At 40.7% G+C, this 16,416-nt stretch overlaps 1 protein-coding gene across 1 annotated transcript in view; it reads left to right on the top strand.

Annotated features, from left to right (window-relative positions):
- ASXL3 (additional sex combs like transcriptional regulator 3) overlaps positions 1-16,413 on the top strand; it is a gene marked incomplete at its 3' end in the record, with an annotated part of 96,081 nt that extends 79,668 nt beyond the window's left edge. Inside the window, exons 9-12 of the mRNA XM_008948032.1 lie at positions 3,026-3,122; positions 3,570-3,675; positions 8,798-10,748; positions 13,396-16,413. Coding sequence (XP_008946280.1) covers positions 3,026-3,122; positions 3,570-3,675; positions 8,798-10,748; positions 13,396-16,413 — 5,172 coding nt within the window. The remainder of the gene's footprint in view (positions 1-3,025; positions 3,123-3,569; positions 3,676-8,797; positions 10,749-13,395) is intronic.
- Positions 16,414-16,416: the final 3 nt, after the last annotated feature.

Below are 16,416 nucleotides of genomic sequence, written 5' to 3'. Positions count from 1 at the left end.
GGAAGTTTCTCCACTAATTAAATACTGTGTTTCCACCTTCTGTATTATTATATGCTCTTCTGTCTAGATTTTGGCTGTGCTAACTACTTAAATCTTCCATGAGTTGTGTGGTCCCAGTTCATCAAAGGCAATGACTATCAAGAAGTCAGCAGTGACGACTTCTTGCATTTGTTCTTCTTAGTCTTCTTAACCTAAGCATCCTTAATATCATAATTTTTATCTTCTTAGGTAACCCACTGCAATCTTCTCATTCTCCCTTCCTGCTGTTGTTCTGGGTTTTTTTTCCCCCCTCTTCTTTTTTCTTCCATAGGTGCTTATTGCTTGGCATTTTTTCTGGGCCACAAGAACTAATGAGCTTTACCTGTGACCTGGCTAACATTTGCTTTCTGTTCTGAAGTTCCAGCCTGTGCTTTTCTCTCAGGTAGACTAGTGAACATTGGAATGGCTTGAACCTTTTTCTAGCAATTAGCTCGGGGTTTGCAGTTTCTTTTTCATCCTCTGTAAGAAGTTATGCAGGCAAAAACTTGCCACTTTTTTCCCCAGGTGCATTTTCGTATAAAACAAAAGATGTTATAACTCTTCCTACAAAGCTTGCTTTGCTCATGTCCTTTCAACAGGGTTACAATGAAGCTAACACTCTTATTCTTGTATTCACATGGTAATATAACTTGGCAGTCTTCATAAAGCTCTTGATTTATGCAGCCTGGTGGAATAGCTCAACCGCACTTAGATAGGGTCCCATATTATCTTTTATGCAATCTGGAAGTGGGCTGCTGCTGGAAAGTGGCATTCTCTTTCCATCTCTTGCAGTACATTCCAACTTTGCATGAGATCTAATGATCATATGACCTTATGATAAGTTGGATCTTCTTGCTGACTTAACAGAAAGTTATTGTGCCAAATTACTGCTCTTTGCTGACCTGGCTAGTGATACGGCCACGCTGTTTGCCATCAGCTGAGCAATGGGGTTTCAGGAGGGACATGCCTTTCAGAGACATCCTGCAGTTAAATGAATTTAAATATAATAATAACAATTTCATGTCTGTATTACTTTTTCCTGCAAAGCCCTGTCAGACTTAGGGATAAAAGCTTGAATTTACTCAGAGTAGTAAATTCTACTTGGAGTAGAACCTACATTGACACAAGTGGGTCTTACTGCTTTTAGCTCCTTCTATGTTGAAACTGAAGGTAGCTTCAGCACCTTTCTTTGAGGAACAAAGAGTTATTTATTTAGTAACTTGTAATTCTTTCCTTTGTAACTTCTCATGTTACCTTTTTAGACAATTGTGTAAGTGCTGGTTTTGATCATATGCTGGTTTGTTTGTTCAGGTGGAAAAGGCACTGATATCTGAAAATCTCACTTCAGTATGTTAATTCTGGAATTTAAATATTTCTGAAAAAGTTCACTTGTGCAGAAACAATATAGTGTGTCACATCAGTCTGGTTTATACAATAAGTACATGTTCTTTTTGGTCTTTCTGTTATCTCACTGATTTTACTTCCTTGCTGCTTCTGCCACGTTTCACTGTTTCTTAGCAATTTTTCTCCAGTTTCAGCATTAGTCATAGCTTATCTGTAATTAATATGCATGTGTTCCACAGCCCACATCATGGGACATGTAGAAGCATTATATATCTACCCTACTTGAATGCAAATCCTATGACTTGTTGGCAAAACAATGCCATGTAGCAGGAAATCACAGGCAGCAGTACAGTAGGCCCATATCCTGCTCAGGGACACTGGTGCTGTGCACATACTGTTTTCTTGCTGTAATCAAATACCATTGCCTGATTTTCAGAGTCCATGCTTATCACTCTTTTTCTCTTTTTACTACTTCATGTCTTTCTGGTTCACTCCTATGAGATTATTGTGGGACAGGATGTCAGCTAGGCAATGAGTAAATTAGCAAAGACTCTCCTGAAAGTAGGGCAAATATTATCAGTGAAATATAGAGCTCAGCAAGGGAGATGCAGCTAACTCTCACTGAATGTTTCTGACAAGAAACTGCCTCCAGTTTGAGACAAAGACTGAGAATTAGGGGACATTACATAGCAAAAATGTGTTAATATGCTGGGAAATGTGCTGGGTTTTACTGCTACATCACAAATGGTGTTGTCAAACACTCCTCTCCCAGTTACCTTAAAGGATGTAAAACAGTGAGAGTGTTCTAGCAATATTACCTCTTCTGCTGTTTTGTCTCTATCTGCTAGTTTGTTTTTATTGTCTGTTATGCTGGAGGTGATACCAATGGCTAGTTTGTTTCATAGAATTACTTTTTTTCAGTTACCAGAATTCTGTCAATAGTCAGACATATCCTCACAGCCTGAAAATAAGCATTAAGTTTTATGGTAAAAGAAAGCTCAATAGCTGGATTGCTTTTAAAAGTTATTATAGAAAATACAGTGATTAAGACTTGTGATGTTGTTTCATCATTGAAAATTTGACAGATGTATAAAGGAAAAATAATTATAATGTTCTTCAACATTTTTCACTGTTGATGGCTATAAAATTATATGTTTAGCTGTTTTTCATTTTAGTGCTGGATTTACACCAGGTATTTTGTTAAGGTTACCTGTCACACATTGCTCTGCCAGTACAGCATGTCAGCTAACATGAGTGTTAGGTGTATTTAGAAACAGCAAAGTTATTGTCTACATTCCATTTCACTAATTTGTTTTGTACTGTATTCCAGGCAGATGCACAAGCACAGCAATGATGTTGATTTTTGATTGTGTACAGTAGCTCTAGACGTAGGCTGAAGATAGAGGGCTGTGTTTCAAACACATCAATCAGCCATGAGCTGAGGTATCATCAGTAACGCTGATGAAGAGAGCACACAGATGCTGGGTTAGCATTTACAGTAACAACCATAATGAAAATGATGGTTTAGTCCTAGTAGGTAATTTTCTGTGTTGTTCCCACTCCCTATCCCCCCCATTCTCCTTAACTGGAACCCTGTTTCCCTATAACCTGAGCTGATGGTGTTTCTGACACTCTCCTCTGCTGCCGCGGGGCTGTGTTGTAGATGGGGAGCGATGGAGTTCTGCGCCTCAGCAGCTCTGCTCTGAACAATGAGTTCTTCGCCTATGCAGCACAGGGCTGGAAGCAGCGGCTGGCAGAAGGTAACTCCCCACCCCTTCTCACATGTACCAGAGGTTAATTAATAGCTTTTATGAAGATTGTCTCTGTTTCTACATTGGAGAAGTACTTGTAGAATAGAAAGTGTAATACCGCGGTAATTCAGCAACAGACAAGTTGCTGGGTCCATTTGGAAGCTAGTGTCCATTTTTGCAGGTAGAAGAATCCCAAGCAGTTTCATCACTGCCAGCCTTGCAGACATAAATGCATGCAACTAGATCTCACCAATATACTTTTGAAATACTGATGTTATAGGGTAAATTAAATCTTTCTGTCACAGTCACTTTTGGGTTTCATTGTTTTCATTTTGAATTGTTGGATGACTGTAACAGAAATCACTGGATGCCATCTTTGTGTCTGTCATTTATAGTTACCCATATGAAGCTAATCCTTGACAACGTTTATTCAATGTGTTAGTATTTGTTTTTTAGGAGAATTTACACCAGAAATGCAGTTGCGCATCAGACAAGAGATTGAAAAGGAAAAGAAAACAGAACCTTGGAAGGAAAAATTCTTTGAAAGGTTTTATGGTGAAAAGTAAGTACTGAAACAAATAGAAGCATTTTTTTTTTTTTTTATTTTAGGAGGAAATGAAAATATTATTCTCTGGTTCACATAGCTCAGTCATATGCTGTAAAACTTAATAAAGCAGTTATCAAAGGCAGTCATTCCCCAATATAAGAAGCTGTGGGTAGAATTATAGTGGTGTGTCTGCCCTTGCAGTACAATTGCATTTTTAAAGGTTCATAACTCATCCATAAAAATCCATCCCAAGCAAAGCTTAAGACACAAAGCCCAAGCATGTGAGTATTTTCTAATTATCATTTAAAAGATAACATTAAGGCAATTCTCCCTTCCTACAAATATAAATACAACTTCTGCAGACTGGAAGACGACTAGAGATACTTCTGTAGTATGTTTTGGTTGGTTAGTTAGTTTGCTTTTTCCTAAGCTAGTTGCAAAGTTTCTAAAATCAAGTAGTTGTTTTTATTGTTTGACTGAGATGGCCCTTTGCTGCCTTAGAATATATGACACAGAAGAACTATTGGCTAGAGACAAATGATAGTGACAATGACGAGTCTCATTTTAGAAGTGAGATGGAAAGAATAAATAAATACCCTTAACTGACTGAAATGAATTAGGTAGCATAGTGCCCAACTGGGGCCAATCAGCACAGTTTCATTGATGATGATACAGAGATGGCATTCTGCACCAGGTGAAAATTCAGTTCCTATATTCAGTTTTTTAAAAAACAAAAGGTTAAGGAGACTCCCATCTTTTTAAAATTCAAGAATGTTCCTTTTAAAAATTGTTTTAACAAATCAATCCATCAATACATAGAATTACTCCTCCGTTTGTAAAAATTATAAGTATTAAAAGTAGTAATTATTATAAAGTATAGACTCATTCTTTAAGAGTTACTGATTTTTTTTTTTCAGTTATGCTTTAATGGAATTTGTGCATAATACTGAGCAGACAAAAATGTGCCACAGAAACCATCATCAAATGAGATGTCTTAGGTTTGTTACTAGATGCTTTTTATTTAGGAAATCCAAGACACAGGCAACCCTTCATATAAGTGATTAACTTAAAGATTAGGGCATTCACTAAAGTGTTTCTGCAGTAACAGTGCTGCCTCTCACAATCCACTGCCTTGGGCCACTGGGAAATGGAGTGAAGACAAGGCAGCAAATGGACAGATCCATTTTAATGTTTTATTTTGCACACCCTTTCTAGATGCTTACTCCCAGTGTGAATACTATTTCTACACCACTTTATCTTTACATATAATGGCAGTTCTAGGGTCTTAATATGGCAGACTTTCTTATTGTCAAGTGCTTCATTTCTTCTTTAACAGCTTTAGGACCTCGGTGTAGGCCAGGTGTTGATCCCTTTAGTATCAAAAAAAGTATTAATTAGTTTTTTAGATAAGGAACTTATCATTATGCTTTTCACTATGCATATTAAGAGAAGAGTAAGTTACCAACCTTCCATGAAGGAAAGGACTGTGTAGGGTATTGGCATAGGGCCTTCCACAAGAAGAAGTTTGGTACCAGCAGAGCATGAGCACCTCGCTCTAGCTGAAGCCAGCTCCTCTGTCACAGATGACTGTCAGATGCAGAGAGAATGCTGCTGATCATTGTCCTGTGCCAGCAGTCCTGCCGTGCTGGCTGAATGCTGGACACTGTAATGGCTGGCAGATAATTACTCACTCTGCAGTGATACGTGTCATTTGGGTTGAGAGGTTCCTGACATCAACATTGTTATGCAAAATGTCATAGTGCACATAATTTCCATTTTGACTCCAGTATTGAATCTCAGCACCCCTGCCCTTTCCCCAGCTTGTGATCTTTCACTTGCATTCTTCTTCCCAGCTGTTACGTAGGCAAATTCTACTTCTTTGCTGCTTGGCCAGATTTAAATACTGTTTCTCTTTATATGCTGACTGAATACTAACTTTTGCTATAGTTTCCACCTTGTGTAAGTTCTCTCACCTTTCTTACTGTGTTTTTTAAACTTGCTTTGAGTATGATTGGGCTTTGTCTTTTTCCAGCTATGTTGATTCAACTGGAGTAGCAGATTTTGAAAGCCTTCTGAGCTGTTTCTCACATGCATTGTCTGCAAAATGGATCTCTTGCAGTCTGACTTGCTCACTTTACAGCCAGTGTGGTATTTTTGCTCTGACTACAGCTAATTTAATCTTTTAATATTCCATAAGTGAATTCAAGTTTCACCTTACACTTAGGGAAGGACCTTTAGTAGATGCAGAATCTTTGTAAATATTGTTACACACTCCCCAGTTCATGACATCCAGAGGCTTTAGAATGCTTCTCCCATGCTGGCTCTACACATTACATTTCTTGTTTGCTCTTATCTGTACCAGCCTGTTTATCACAGGACTGTCAGTTGTAGCTTACTTCCATCCATTTCTTTTCTCTTTCCACTTCCTCACAGTTGTCCATTTTTCCTCTCTCTCATTTCCTTTAAAAAGCAAAAACTTCATTCTGCAGCCAGTTATCTAGAATCAGCTGATGCATGTGGCCAGAGCTCCACATTGTTCTGGCTTGTTGCCCTAGGATTGCAAGGTCTCTTGTCTCAATGTATTATTTCTTTTCCCACTCTTGAGAAAGTTCCTTGTCAGGACAGTACTGCCAGCTCACTAGATCAAAGCTTTAATTTTGGGTGGACCTCCTCTAGATTTTTTTATCCTTTTTTTTTTACTATTCCCCAGTACTACTTATCACAGCACTAAAATACCAGTATCCATATGTCCTTGAGTAGCTATTTTGTTGGGTGTTTTTAATTTGATGACTTCATGCCCTTACTTTATCAGGTGAAACCTGTCCTTAGCACTTTCACTGATGGCTGGTTACTGTTGTCCTCACATTTTTGTGCTGTTTTGCAAACTTTGGGTATCTTTTCCTTTGAGGAAAAAGACAGATCAGCTGTTTATCTTGCAATGTGAGATTGCCTTAAACGGGCTGATCCCGAGCCTCCTCCTTTTGAAAGCCTTTTTCTTCCCTGCAGTATCTTCTTCAAGGCAGTAGTATTTCCAATACTGAAAAAAAAAAAAAAATAAGGTTCAGTAAATCTGCTGACCTTAATCCTCCATTATCTTATTTTTCTTACACTTTTTCCTCTTGTGTTACTAGAATGTATTTGTGTAGTGTCCATGTGACAGCTCAATTTGCCTTCAGCCTGTCCTTCATTCCTTGGCTGATTTTCATTCCATAGGGACAATTATCAGGCAGTATCTTTTCATGATGTGTAAGCCAGCTAGAGAAAATAGACCACTGCACTGGATTTCTTTTCCCTCCTCCTTTCCCTGAGATAACTTTTGCTCATTTAGATACAGAATTTTAGGGGAAGAAAGTTACTCACCTAAACCAAGTTAAACTAAACTTTAGTCACCAAAACTTATAACCTAAACTTAGACTATATAGGGAACCTATAGGCTATGTAGAAGAAAGACATCTTCTGAAATACATTACATGTGGAAGGTGTAAGTTTGCTGTTCTGAACTGCTCTCTAGAGGATCCTTCCTTATTGTGTTGATGGCATAGAGAGCCAGGTAAATATTGACTAGTAGTAGACAATATTAATAATTACCCTGAAAGTGCTTTTTGGGGTGCCAATTCCAGGCTGTGTTTTTTGTTTGGTTGTTTGGTTTGGGATTTTTTGCATTTACAGCTATCACTGTAATGCATCTGTTCAGTGTTTTTAAAATGTGCAACCACAGATTTTGGTTTTTTACCTGTTTATTCTGTACCTCCATACATGTAGCCCTTTGTGACCTCTGTATCCTCTGGCTGCACACTGACAACTTAACTTGCTTCTGTAATTTCTGGCTATCTTTTATGCTTGCTTATTTCCATATTATTCTTTGTTTTCTGATTAAAATGAGGACAAAGATCAAACTTCTATTAATTAGATTAGGAGATCCTTCAGACCATGAAATTTCTTTTAAGGCCTCCAACCAAGCTTTTGTGTCTTTTCTAGTATTATGGAATTGCTGAGGCACAGAGTCTGCTTGGAAAGTCTTACTAAAGATGCTGAATCCCTGTACTCCTACTGTCCTTAGAAAGAAATGAGGATGTCAGAGCACATACATTTTTTAAAATAAGCTTTTGGTTTTTAGCCTTTGGCTTTTGGTTTGTTTTGTTGTGGCTTTTTAAAGTTCTGTTGAAGTAATAAAGCTTCTTTTAAAGTAATATTTTCAGGACCAAAAGTAGGAAAATCTTCAGAAGAGAAGTATACGTAGGAATGATTTCTTTGCACTTCATCCCTGAGAATGAATGCATGGATTATAAATATCTGTCCTTGTATCTCCTTAAGAATGTTAAATTTCTTTTTGATTATCATGAAATTGAATGAATACTATATACATATATTTGTTTATTTAGAAATAGTTTTTGTCTGAAATGAAGTATTTAGTTTGCTGAAAGAATGGAGAAAAAATAGTTGTTAATGGTCTTGAGGTCTTTGTAGTTGACACGAGTTGTAGAATGAGGCTGGAGTTACTTTGCTTTTCACCATAAATTTGCAATGACTGTCAAATTACAAAACTTAGGTGCATGTTTTGCCTTATTGGTTTTAGATGCAGCTTTTTTTTTCTTTAAAATGCAGCATTTCAGCCATATTTCTGTCTGTGTTGACCCTAGACCCTAGATGTAGGAGGTAAAAAGAGATTCCCTTTAGGACATTTACTGACAGGAGATGATATAATTATGCATTTCCTCTGCAGTGCATACTCTATTAGTATTGCAGTGTTGTGCTGGTATTGAAAAAAAAGACATTAAAAAACCACAACAAACAAACAAAAAACCACTCAGAAGTTTAAACAGAGTATGAGTAGTGGTATGAGTATGAGTAGCTTTTTATTTGTCTGTTTCATTGAAATAACAAATACTTACATAATGAAAAATAGATTACTTATTTTTAAAATATGTATGGTTTTTAACATAAAAAAAACCCTCTGGGTAATTAGGTTTCCAAAATGTATAAACCCAGTGGTGGTCAGACACAGCTTAACCAAGCCACTATTTTAACTTAGAAAATAAGTCATTTTTCTGAACAGAAGATGTGGGTGAGAAAGACAATCCTATTCTTTTATCAAGTCTGTGATAAAATGACATTTAATTTGTGTGTTTTTATTTAGGTTGGGAATGTCAAGAGGGGAATCAATGAAACTCACTGCGGTGCAGAACAATGATGAAAATGAAAGCAATTCTTTGTGTGGATCTTCTGGGACACCTGGTCCTTCTAAGCAAGCAACCTTTGAGGACCAAGAAGAGAAAGGCACTAAAATTCCACCTTCACCAGAGAGAGATTATTGTCCAACCCTTAGCAGTATGGAACAGGCTCCTGTCAAGGATCTGACAGCAGACTCAGAAGATATACTGATACCTGAAGAATCAATCATTCAGGAGGAGATTGCTGAAGAGGTTGAGACAAGTCTTTGTGAATGCCAGGAGGAGAACCATAAAACAGAACAGGAGTTTTCTGAGGAATCAGTAAGTCCAGCTGGCACAAATGAAGAAACAGAGGCAGTACAGCTTGCAGACAGCACCGAGTCCTGTGTCATGATGAATGATGTAACTGATAGTGTATCTCACATTGAAATTAAAGTGGAGTTGAAGTCAGAGTGCCCTCAGGAGGAGATGTCAGTTGTGATAGATCAGCTGGAGGATTGTGTATCACCGGCACGATCAGCTTCATCCACTAACTCTGCCAGTGATACTGCAGAGAAGGATTCTGAGTCTGCAAAAGAGCTAATTGCACCCGAAATGCAGAGCACTGCCCTGGAAAGCTCCTTGTTTACGGGTGGAGGCATTGCAGTGGATATGGAGCTTCAAAGTGACCCTGAGGAGCAGTCATCTGAGAATGCCTGTATTTCTGAAACTTCTTTTTCCTCTGGCAGTCCAGAAGGGCCATGTGTTTGTATTGCCTCTCCTGGAGGAGACACTCAGTCAACTTCAGAGGAACCCTGCACTCCAGCATCCCTTGAAACAGCTTGCTCATCTGAGGTGTCCAGTACTGAAAACATTGAAGGTGATATTCAGCAAAAGGCCAGTGATGAAAACTTGCATACACCTGTGATGTCAGAGATCTCTCCAATGTCAACCTCGCCTGTAACCTCAGAAGCATCTCTGATGTCAAATTTACCTTTAACATCAGAGGCATCACCAGCTTCTAATTTACCTTTAACATCAGAAACATCTCCAATGTCTGATGTGCCTTTAACATCAGAAACATCTTCAGTATCTTCTGTTCTTTTAACTTCTGAAACATCCGTGGCAAATAATTTGCCTCTTCCATCAGAGACATCTCCAGTTTCTAATTCCTCAAGCAATGACAGACTTATTTTGCAGCAAAGGAAATCACCGTGTTTGTTGGAAGACCCCCTTCCTGCTTTGAAGGAAGAAAGCTCTGCTGTTCCTAAGGTGGTTCAGGAAGAGAATATTGTTCAGCCAAAGCAGCTGCAGAGTGCCCCTGAAAACAGAAAAGTTGGTCCACTAACACTTATACCTGATACTTCAGGACTGGAAGAACCTCAAAGCAAAACCCTCGGTCATCAGCCATCTAAGTCACATTCTGAAACTGAGAAATCCTACATTGCATCCATCCCAGAACACTCTCCTCCAGAAGTGATCAAAGTTAAGAATCACAGTGTTCAGCAAAGAGGTGACAAGAAAGGAACACTGTTGCCATCAGAGGTAGCTGTCTTATCAGAAGGACCAGTTGGCAAAACTATCGAATTGCTTCCATCAAAGCCCCATGATAAACTCTATACCTCATCTCTTGAGAAAGCTGCATTCTCTGAAGGGGGCAGAAGTAAATCTCACAAACTAACAGGCAGCACCCAAAGCCGTCTAGAGAGTTCACATTCTTCCAAGTCATTAGAACCCACAAAATCTCCTGAAGTGAGGAATGAAAGTAGAGACACAGAGATCCCAAAGAGGAAGACAGCAGAACAGCACAGTTTTGGCATCTGCAAAGAGAAGAGAGCTAGGATAGATGATGATCAGCCTAACCGTAGTGCTTCATCAACGAGTCCATCTGAGAAGGATCCACCACCCAGAGAGGAACCCCGAGTCCCACCCCTTAAGGTAATGAATAAACAGGCTGCCTTGGAAACTAAAGGTTTATTGTCTCCCTCCTGCTGACTGCCTGCAGACACAGTGAGTGGGTGCTGCACTTTTTGTGAAGGTGTGAGGGATGTTGTCATGATGATTTCACTACCTGTTACACTCCTAGCATGCCAAATTACTTCTGATCTAAATACACCTACAGTTCTTCAGTCAGGGTCTTTGCTGCAAAATCGCTTTTGTGTGAGGGAAAGTTCTCCAGGATCTATGGCTTAATCTGATTCAAGAGTTTCCCCATGACTGACATGGTGCTACTTGTTTTTCCAATTTCCCAACTGCATTGTCCACTTGTTCTGTGGATGACTTCTCCAGCAAGCATGAATAATAAGTGTTACTGTAACCACTACTAAGAAAAACAACTAGTGCCTTGATCCAACAGGAGAACCTAGAGTCAGAATAGCTGGTGATCCGTTTGCAAGGCCAAGGCTTGGGGTAGGCTGAAGTATAAGATTTCCCTGGAGAATTAATTGGAAATGGAGACCTGGCTACCAGGTGGAAGTGTCTAATGGATCTGTGGATAGACAACTTTGTTAAAGGCAAAGCAAAAAGTAAAAAATATACACCAACTAAGTAAACAATTTTATGTGTACCATTCTGCTATGTAGGAAAGTAAATCCCAGCTGAAAGCTTTGGTTTTTTTCCCTAACAGAGGGATCTATAGATTTAGTTAAATATAGACTCAGCGTTTTGACCCTTTTAATTTTGTACATGATGGCATCAGCCAAGTTTCAGATCCCATATGCCCAACTTAAGCCACTGACTTCACAATACTAGTTGCTGATTATTCAGAAATGCCCTTTTCTGCATTTATTTTTAGCTGCTGCAATCACTGAACATTGTTAATATGGCCAGGAGGGCAAATAGGCTAACTGTTCTAATCACTGGTGCAGCAGCATATTTCCACTAATTTATTTTTATGAGCAGTGATGCAATTGGAAGTTGCCCCAGTCTGAGTTTAGTGATATTCTTTTGTATTTGGAAGGTCTCTATCTAGCCTAATAAACCCTAACCACTCTGAGGACAAAGGAAAATAGATCACTGAGGAATAAAAAAAAGGTCAGGACTATAATAATAAAAATAATCAAGTATTTAGGGCTTTAGCAGTTCTGGTGATGCAAAGTGGAAACTGAAAAAAAAGCTGCTACTGGAACAGAAAGCAAAATGTTTTGAAGTAATTGTGAATTTGCGATATTCTTTCAAATATGGTCAAATAAATGCCAGAGCCTCACAATATTAGGCATAAGTGTGTGTTTATAAGCCAAAAATTTAACTGCTAGGAAAAATGAGGTATTGCAGCCTTCCAGACCAGCATAGAGTTGTATGGTTTTAAAAATGTTTATCTGTTACAATGCCATCTTAATATTGATTCCAACTGATCTCTTGTGGAAAATCAGATGCTGTCAGTCCTGCAGTTTTAAGAATTGAATCTCCCTGAAGCTTCCACCCAGTGAATGAGAATACTTTAAAAACTGGCAAGCACTGACAATCGATTCTAGTGTTGTTTTGTGTAACAAATATTTTGCTCTTGGGTCATCTCACCAACAAACCTATATCCTTTGTAATTAAAAGAGAACCCAAATTCTCCTAAATAATTCTGCTGTATGGCTCTCACTTCCTCTCAATACCTTCTGACTACTTTTTCTACCTAGTTTTCTTCTCAGTGCCTTTCAGAAGAGAAGACACACCGTTAACCACAACCACTGTGGACAGCTGGTGAACATATGTCCATTTTAAGATATTGAGATTTGGGGTTTTTTTGCTGTCCTTTGGCTACTCTGAGAGAGTGTATGAGTTATAAATCGGTCCCAGGACTCTTAATCTCTTACCCTGAAAACTGATTTGCCTAATTGGAAACACACTAATAATCCCAGTTGTTTTACAGGTTATTATTTTGCTTAAAGTCTTAGGTATTTAAAACTTTAATATTTGCATTTTTAGTATTTGTAGCTTTGAGGATTTATTTTTTAAATGCAGTAGTGTAGGAGATATCTCAGAGATGTACTAAAATGAGTCTCTTATAATTGTGGGTGAGGAAGGGAAAGGCTTGTCCTTTGGCAATTCACTTCTTTTACACCACTTACCTGAAGTGCTCTGTGGTGTAAGGTGAAAAACAGGCTCAGTGGAGACACTGCTACCACCTCTCTAAAGGCAGAATACGGTCTGCTCTATGAGTGAAAGACAGGCTGTTCCTAGAGCCTTAGTCATTGGAGACCAAGGAGCAAAAGCACAACACGATCGTTATTTTTCTCACACATTTGCAGCAGGTGCTTTGTTGTAGGTCCTTGTCCAGTACGCACTAGGCTTGTTGATCTTCTCAGTTAGATACTCTGCGTATAAAACAGGTCTGACAGATTGTAGCAGATAAACATCATGTTGTCATCCAGTTCAATCTTTCTTCCTGTCAGAAGGATAGTACAGGTGTCCGTTACTCATGCTGGAGGATGATAAAAGAGTGATGTGTAAATATCATTAGCTTTTAGCATTTTTCATTCCAGCTACACTGAACAGTAGTTCCCATCACTACCTTCCTCTGACTCTTTAAGAGACAGGTGGCAATTTTAGCGAGTTGATGATGTCATTAAAATTATTGGTTTTTTTCTTCCTTTAGATTCAGCTTTCAAAAATTGGACCACCTTTTATCATCAAGAGCCAACCTGTTTCTAAACCGGAGCCTCGAGTTTCCCCAAGTACGTCGGTCAGCAGTGGGAGAAACACTGGGGCTAGAACTCTTGCAGATATCAAAGCACGAGCTCAGCAAGCAAGAGCCCAAAGAGAAGCTGCAGCTGCAGCAGCCGTGGCAGCAGCTGCGAGCATAGTCTCTGGAGCAATGGGGACCCCGTGCGAAGGTGGGAAGACAAGAACACTGGCACACATCAAGGAGCAAACAAAGGCCAAGCTATTTGCAAAGCATCAAGCCAGAGCTCATTTACTCCAGACTAATAAAGAATCTAAGTCGCAGTTCAGCTCGAAGGAAAGTACCTCATCTCTGGAGATACCAACTTCTACTGACACGAAGATTGAAGGTTCTACTGGTGTCATTATAGTTAATCCTAACTGCAGGTCCCCCAGCAACAAGTCTGCTCACCACCGTGAGACGACGACTTTATTGCAGCAGTCCCTTAACCCAGCTACGTTACCAGAAACTGCTACTGAGATCCCCGTGCACAGTTCTGATGAAAACATACCTATGCCACAATTGTGTGAGAAAATTATTTCATCTACCTCTACTGAAAGTAACAGTGTGCCAGTGCTTTATAATAAAAGTTCCGTCTCTGTGTCTGTTTGCAGCACTGCTATGTCTGGAGCAATTAAAGAACTTTCTTTTGCAAGTTCTGTTGATAAATCCTCTGTTTTAATGTCTGTTGACAGTGCAAACACAGCAGTTTCAGCTTGTAATATAAATATGCTGAAAACCATCCAAGGGGCTGATACTCCCTGCATAACCATTGGACCAAAATGTATTGATAAGAGTAACGTGCCAGGCTCCGCAGACAATCCGGCCTTGTCGAGCGCCCTCGATGACAAAAGGCTGCAGATTCCAAGTAGCAGTGCGAGTAGTGCAGTCTCCAGTCATTATGCCACTGTGCCAGCTTCAGCCGTTGCAAATAATTTGCCAAATCATCTCTCTGGTAGTTCTGTACTGATTCCCCCAGTGGGGACTACCAACAGATTCTCTTCTGATAAGATAGCCATAACTGGGTGCAGCGAGCAAAGCGCCGTCGCCATTCACGCTACCGCTAGGTCAGCTTTAAGTTGCAGTGAGGCCCTGGCAGTGGCAGATGCGGTTGCAAGGCCACCCATCTCAGTGTTTACTGGTAACATGGTGACAATAAGCTCTTACGATAATGCTACTAAATTAAATGCTGATCTCTTAGAGAAAAGCTCTGGAGCACGAAACCGAATGGATCTCTCTGGTAAATCGCAGCCGGTGAACTTCACACAAACTGCCATGAACAGGTCTATACCTTGCAAAGTCATTGTTGACCACACTACAAATCTGAATTCCAGTCTGTCGCTTTCTTCTTCTATCGAAAATGCAGAGAACAGCATCGACCTGCAGAGCAGATCCGTAAGGACAGAAGCTGCCTTACAAAGTATAGCCTGTCCTCAGGTGTCTGTCATAAGCAGGCCTGACGTGGTGTCTAGTGAAAGCCTTGAGCACAGTTCCACCTTTATTGCCATTACAGCGAAGCAAGACAGCAAGAACTTGCAGGCAGGTTGTTCAAGTCTTCGAGAAGTGCCTCTCGCTCCTCAAGATAAATTGATTGAGGTGGTTCCTCCCAGCCAAGGTTTTGCTGAGCAATTGAGAGGTCCTTCAGCATTTAAAAACGAAGCAGATGCTGCCTGCGCCAGTCAGTATAACAGCAACAGCAGAATTTGTTGGCACGACGAGGAGGCGATGAGCACGGACCAGCCGGTGGTCGGCCATCTTAACTCCGGCAAGCATAAGGAGTACGCGGAGCAAAACTGCTTAAAAAATGTCAAAAGCGAGCCTTCCGGTTACACTCCAATGTCAGAACTGCAGTCCAGGAGCCTGCTGACGAGCATGGCTCTTCCCGTTAAATCGGAAGCTAACGAGTCTGACAAGTGCTTCAGGATGGACACGGAGGATTTCACGGGGCCCGAGATGCCCGCCCAGGCTGCCGAAATGGCCGCGAGCGCGCAGCCGCCCCAGACCTCCAAGGCGTCCGTGGCCGACTCCATGGACGACTCCCTGTCCCTGACAACAGAAACCCTGAAGAGAGTCACCGGTGCCGGGGGCTCGAGCTGTCGCTTGTCGTCAGTGGAGGCCAACAATCCCTTAGTGACCCAGTTACTGCAGGGCAATCTGCCTCTGGAGAAAGTGCTGCCGCAGCCCCGCTCAGGAGCCAAGCTGGAGATTAACAGGCTTCCCTTGCCTTTGCAAACTACCTCAGTATGTAAAACAGCGGTGTCCGAGAGAAATATTGCCGAGCATCCTTCCAGCTCCCCCAATCCAGATGGTAAAGGGTTTACAGCAGGCAGCATAGCCCCGCTACAAATCAGAAAGCGTGAAAACCATCCGAAAAAGAGGATGGCCAGGACCGTAGGGGAACACGCGCAAATTAAATGTGAGCCTGGGAAGGTGTCGATGGACACAGATGTTAAAGTGGCTCCGTGTGTCATTAGTTCCAGCATGAATCAGCTAGGGCATGGCCAGCCGTTCAAGCAGGAGTGGCTGAACAAACACGCCATTCAGAGCCGCATTGCTCACAGCCCCGAGATCAAGCAGCAGAAGAGGCCGTTGCCTTCGTGCAGTTTCCAGCAGAGCTTGTTTCACGTTGACAAAAACGGCAGCTTTCACGCAGAAGCCAGTACCTCACATAGACAGCATTTTTACCAAATGTCCATGGCTGCAAGAGGCCCCATTCCTACGGCAGCTTTGTTGCAAACTACTTCAAAAGGCCCACCTGGCTGCAACGCATTTGCTTTTAGCAGACACCTGGAACAGAAGGGCTTGGGAGATGTGAATATTTCTACAGCGGCTCACCAGCTGAGGCTAGGAAGCGTGTTTTCCCCTAATATTCAAATTAAGGAAGGTGATGACATTGCCAGTGCCTCTCAAACTCTGCAGAGTAAAACGTTAGTGCACCCCCCTCCTCCCCCTCCG

Source organism: Merops nubicus, unplaced genomic scaffold (assembly GCF_000691845.1).
Source record: "Merops nubicus isolate BGI_N331 unplaced genomic scaffold, ASM69184v1 scaffold4469, whole genome shotgun sequence".
Classification (NCBI taxonomy): Eukaryota; Metazoa; Chordata; class Aves; order Coraciiformes; family Meropidae; genus Merops; species Merops nubicus.
This window is presented reverse-complemented; position numbering and strand designations above follow the sequence as displayed.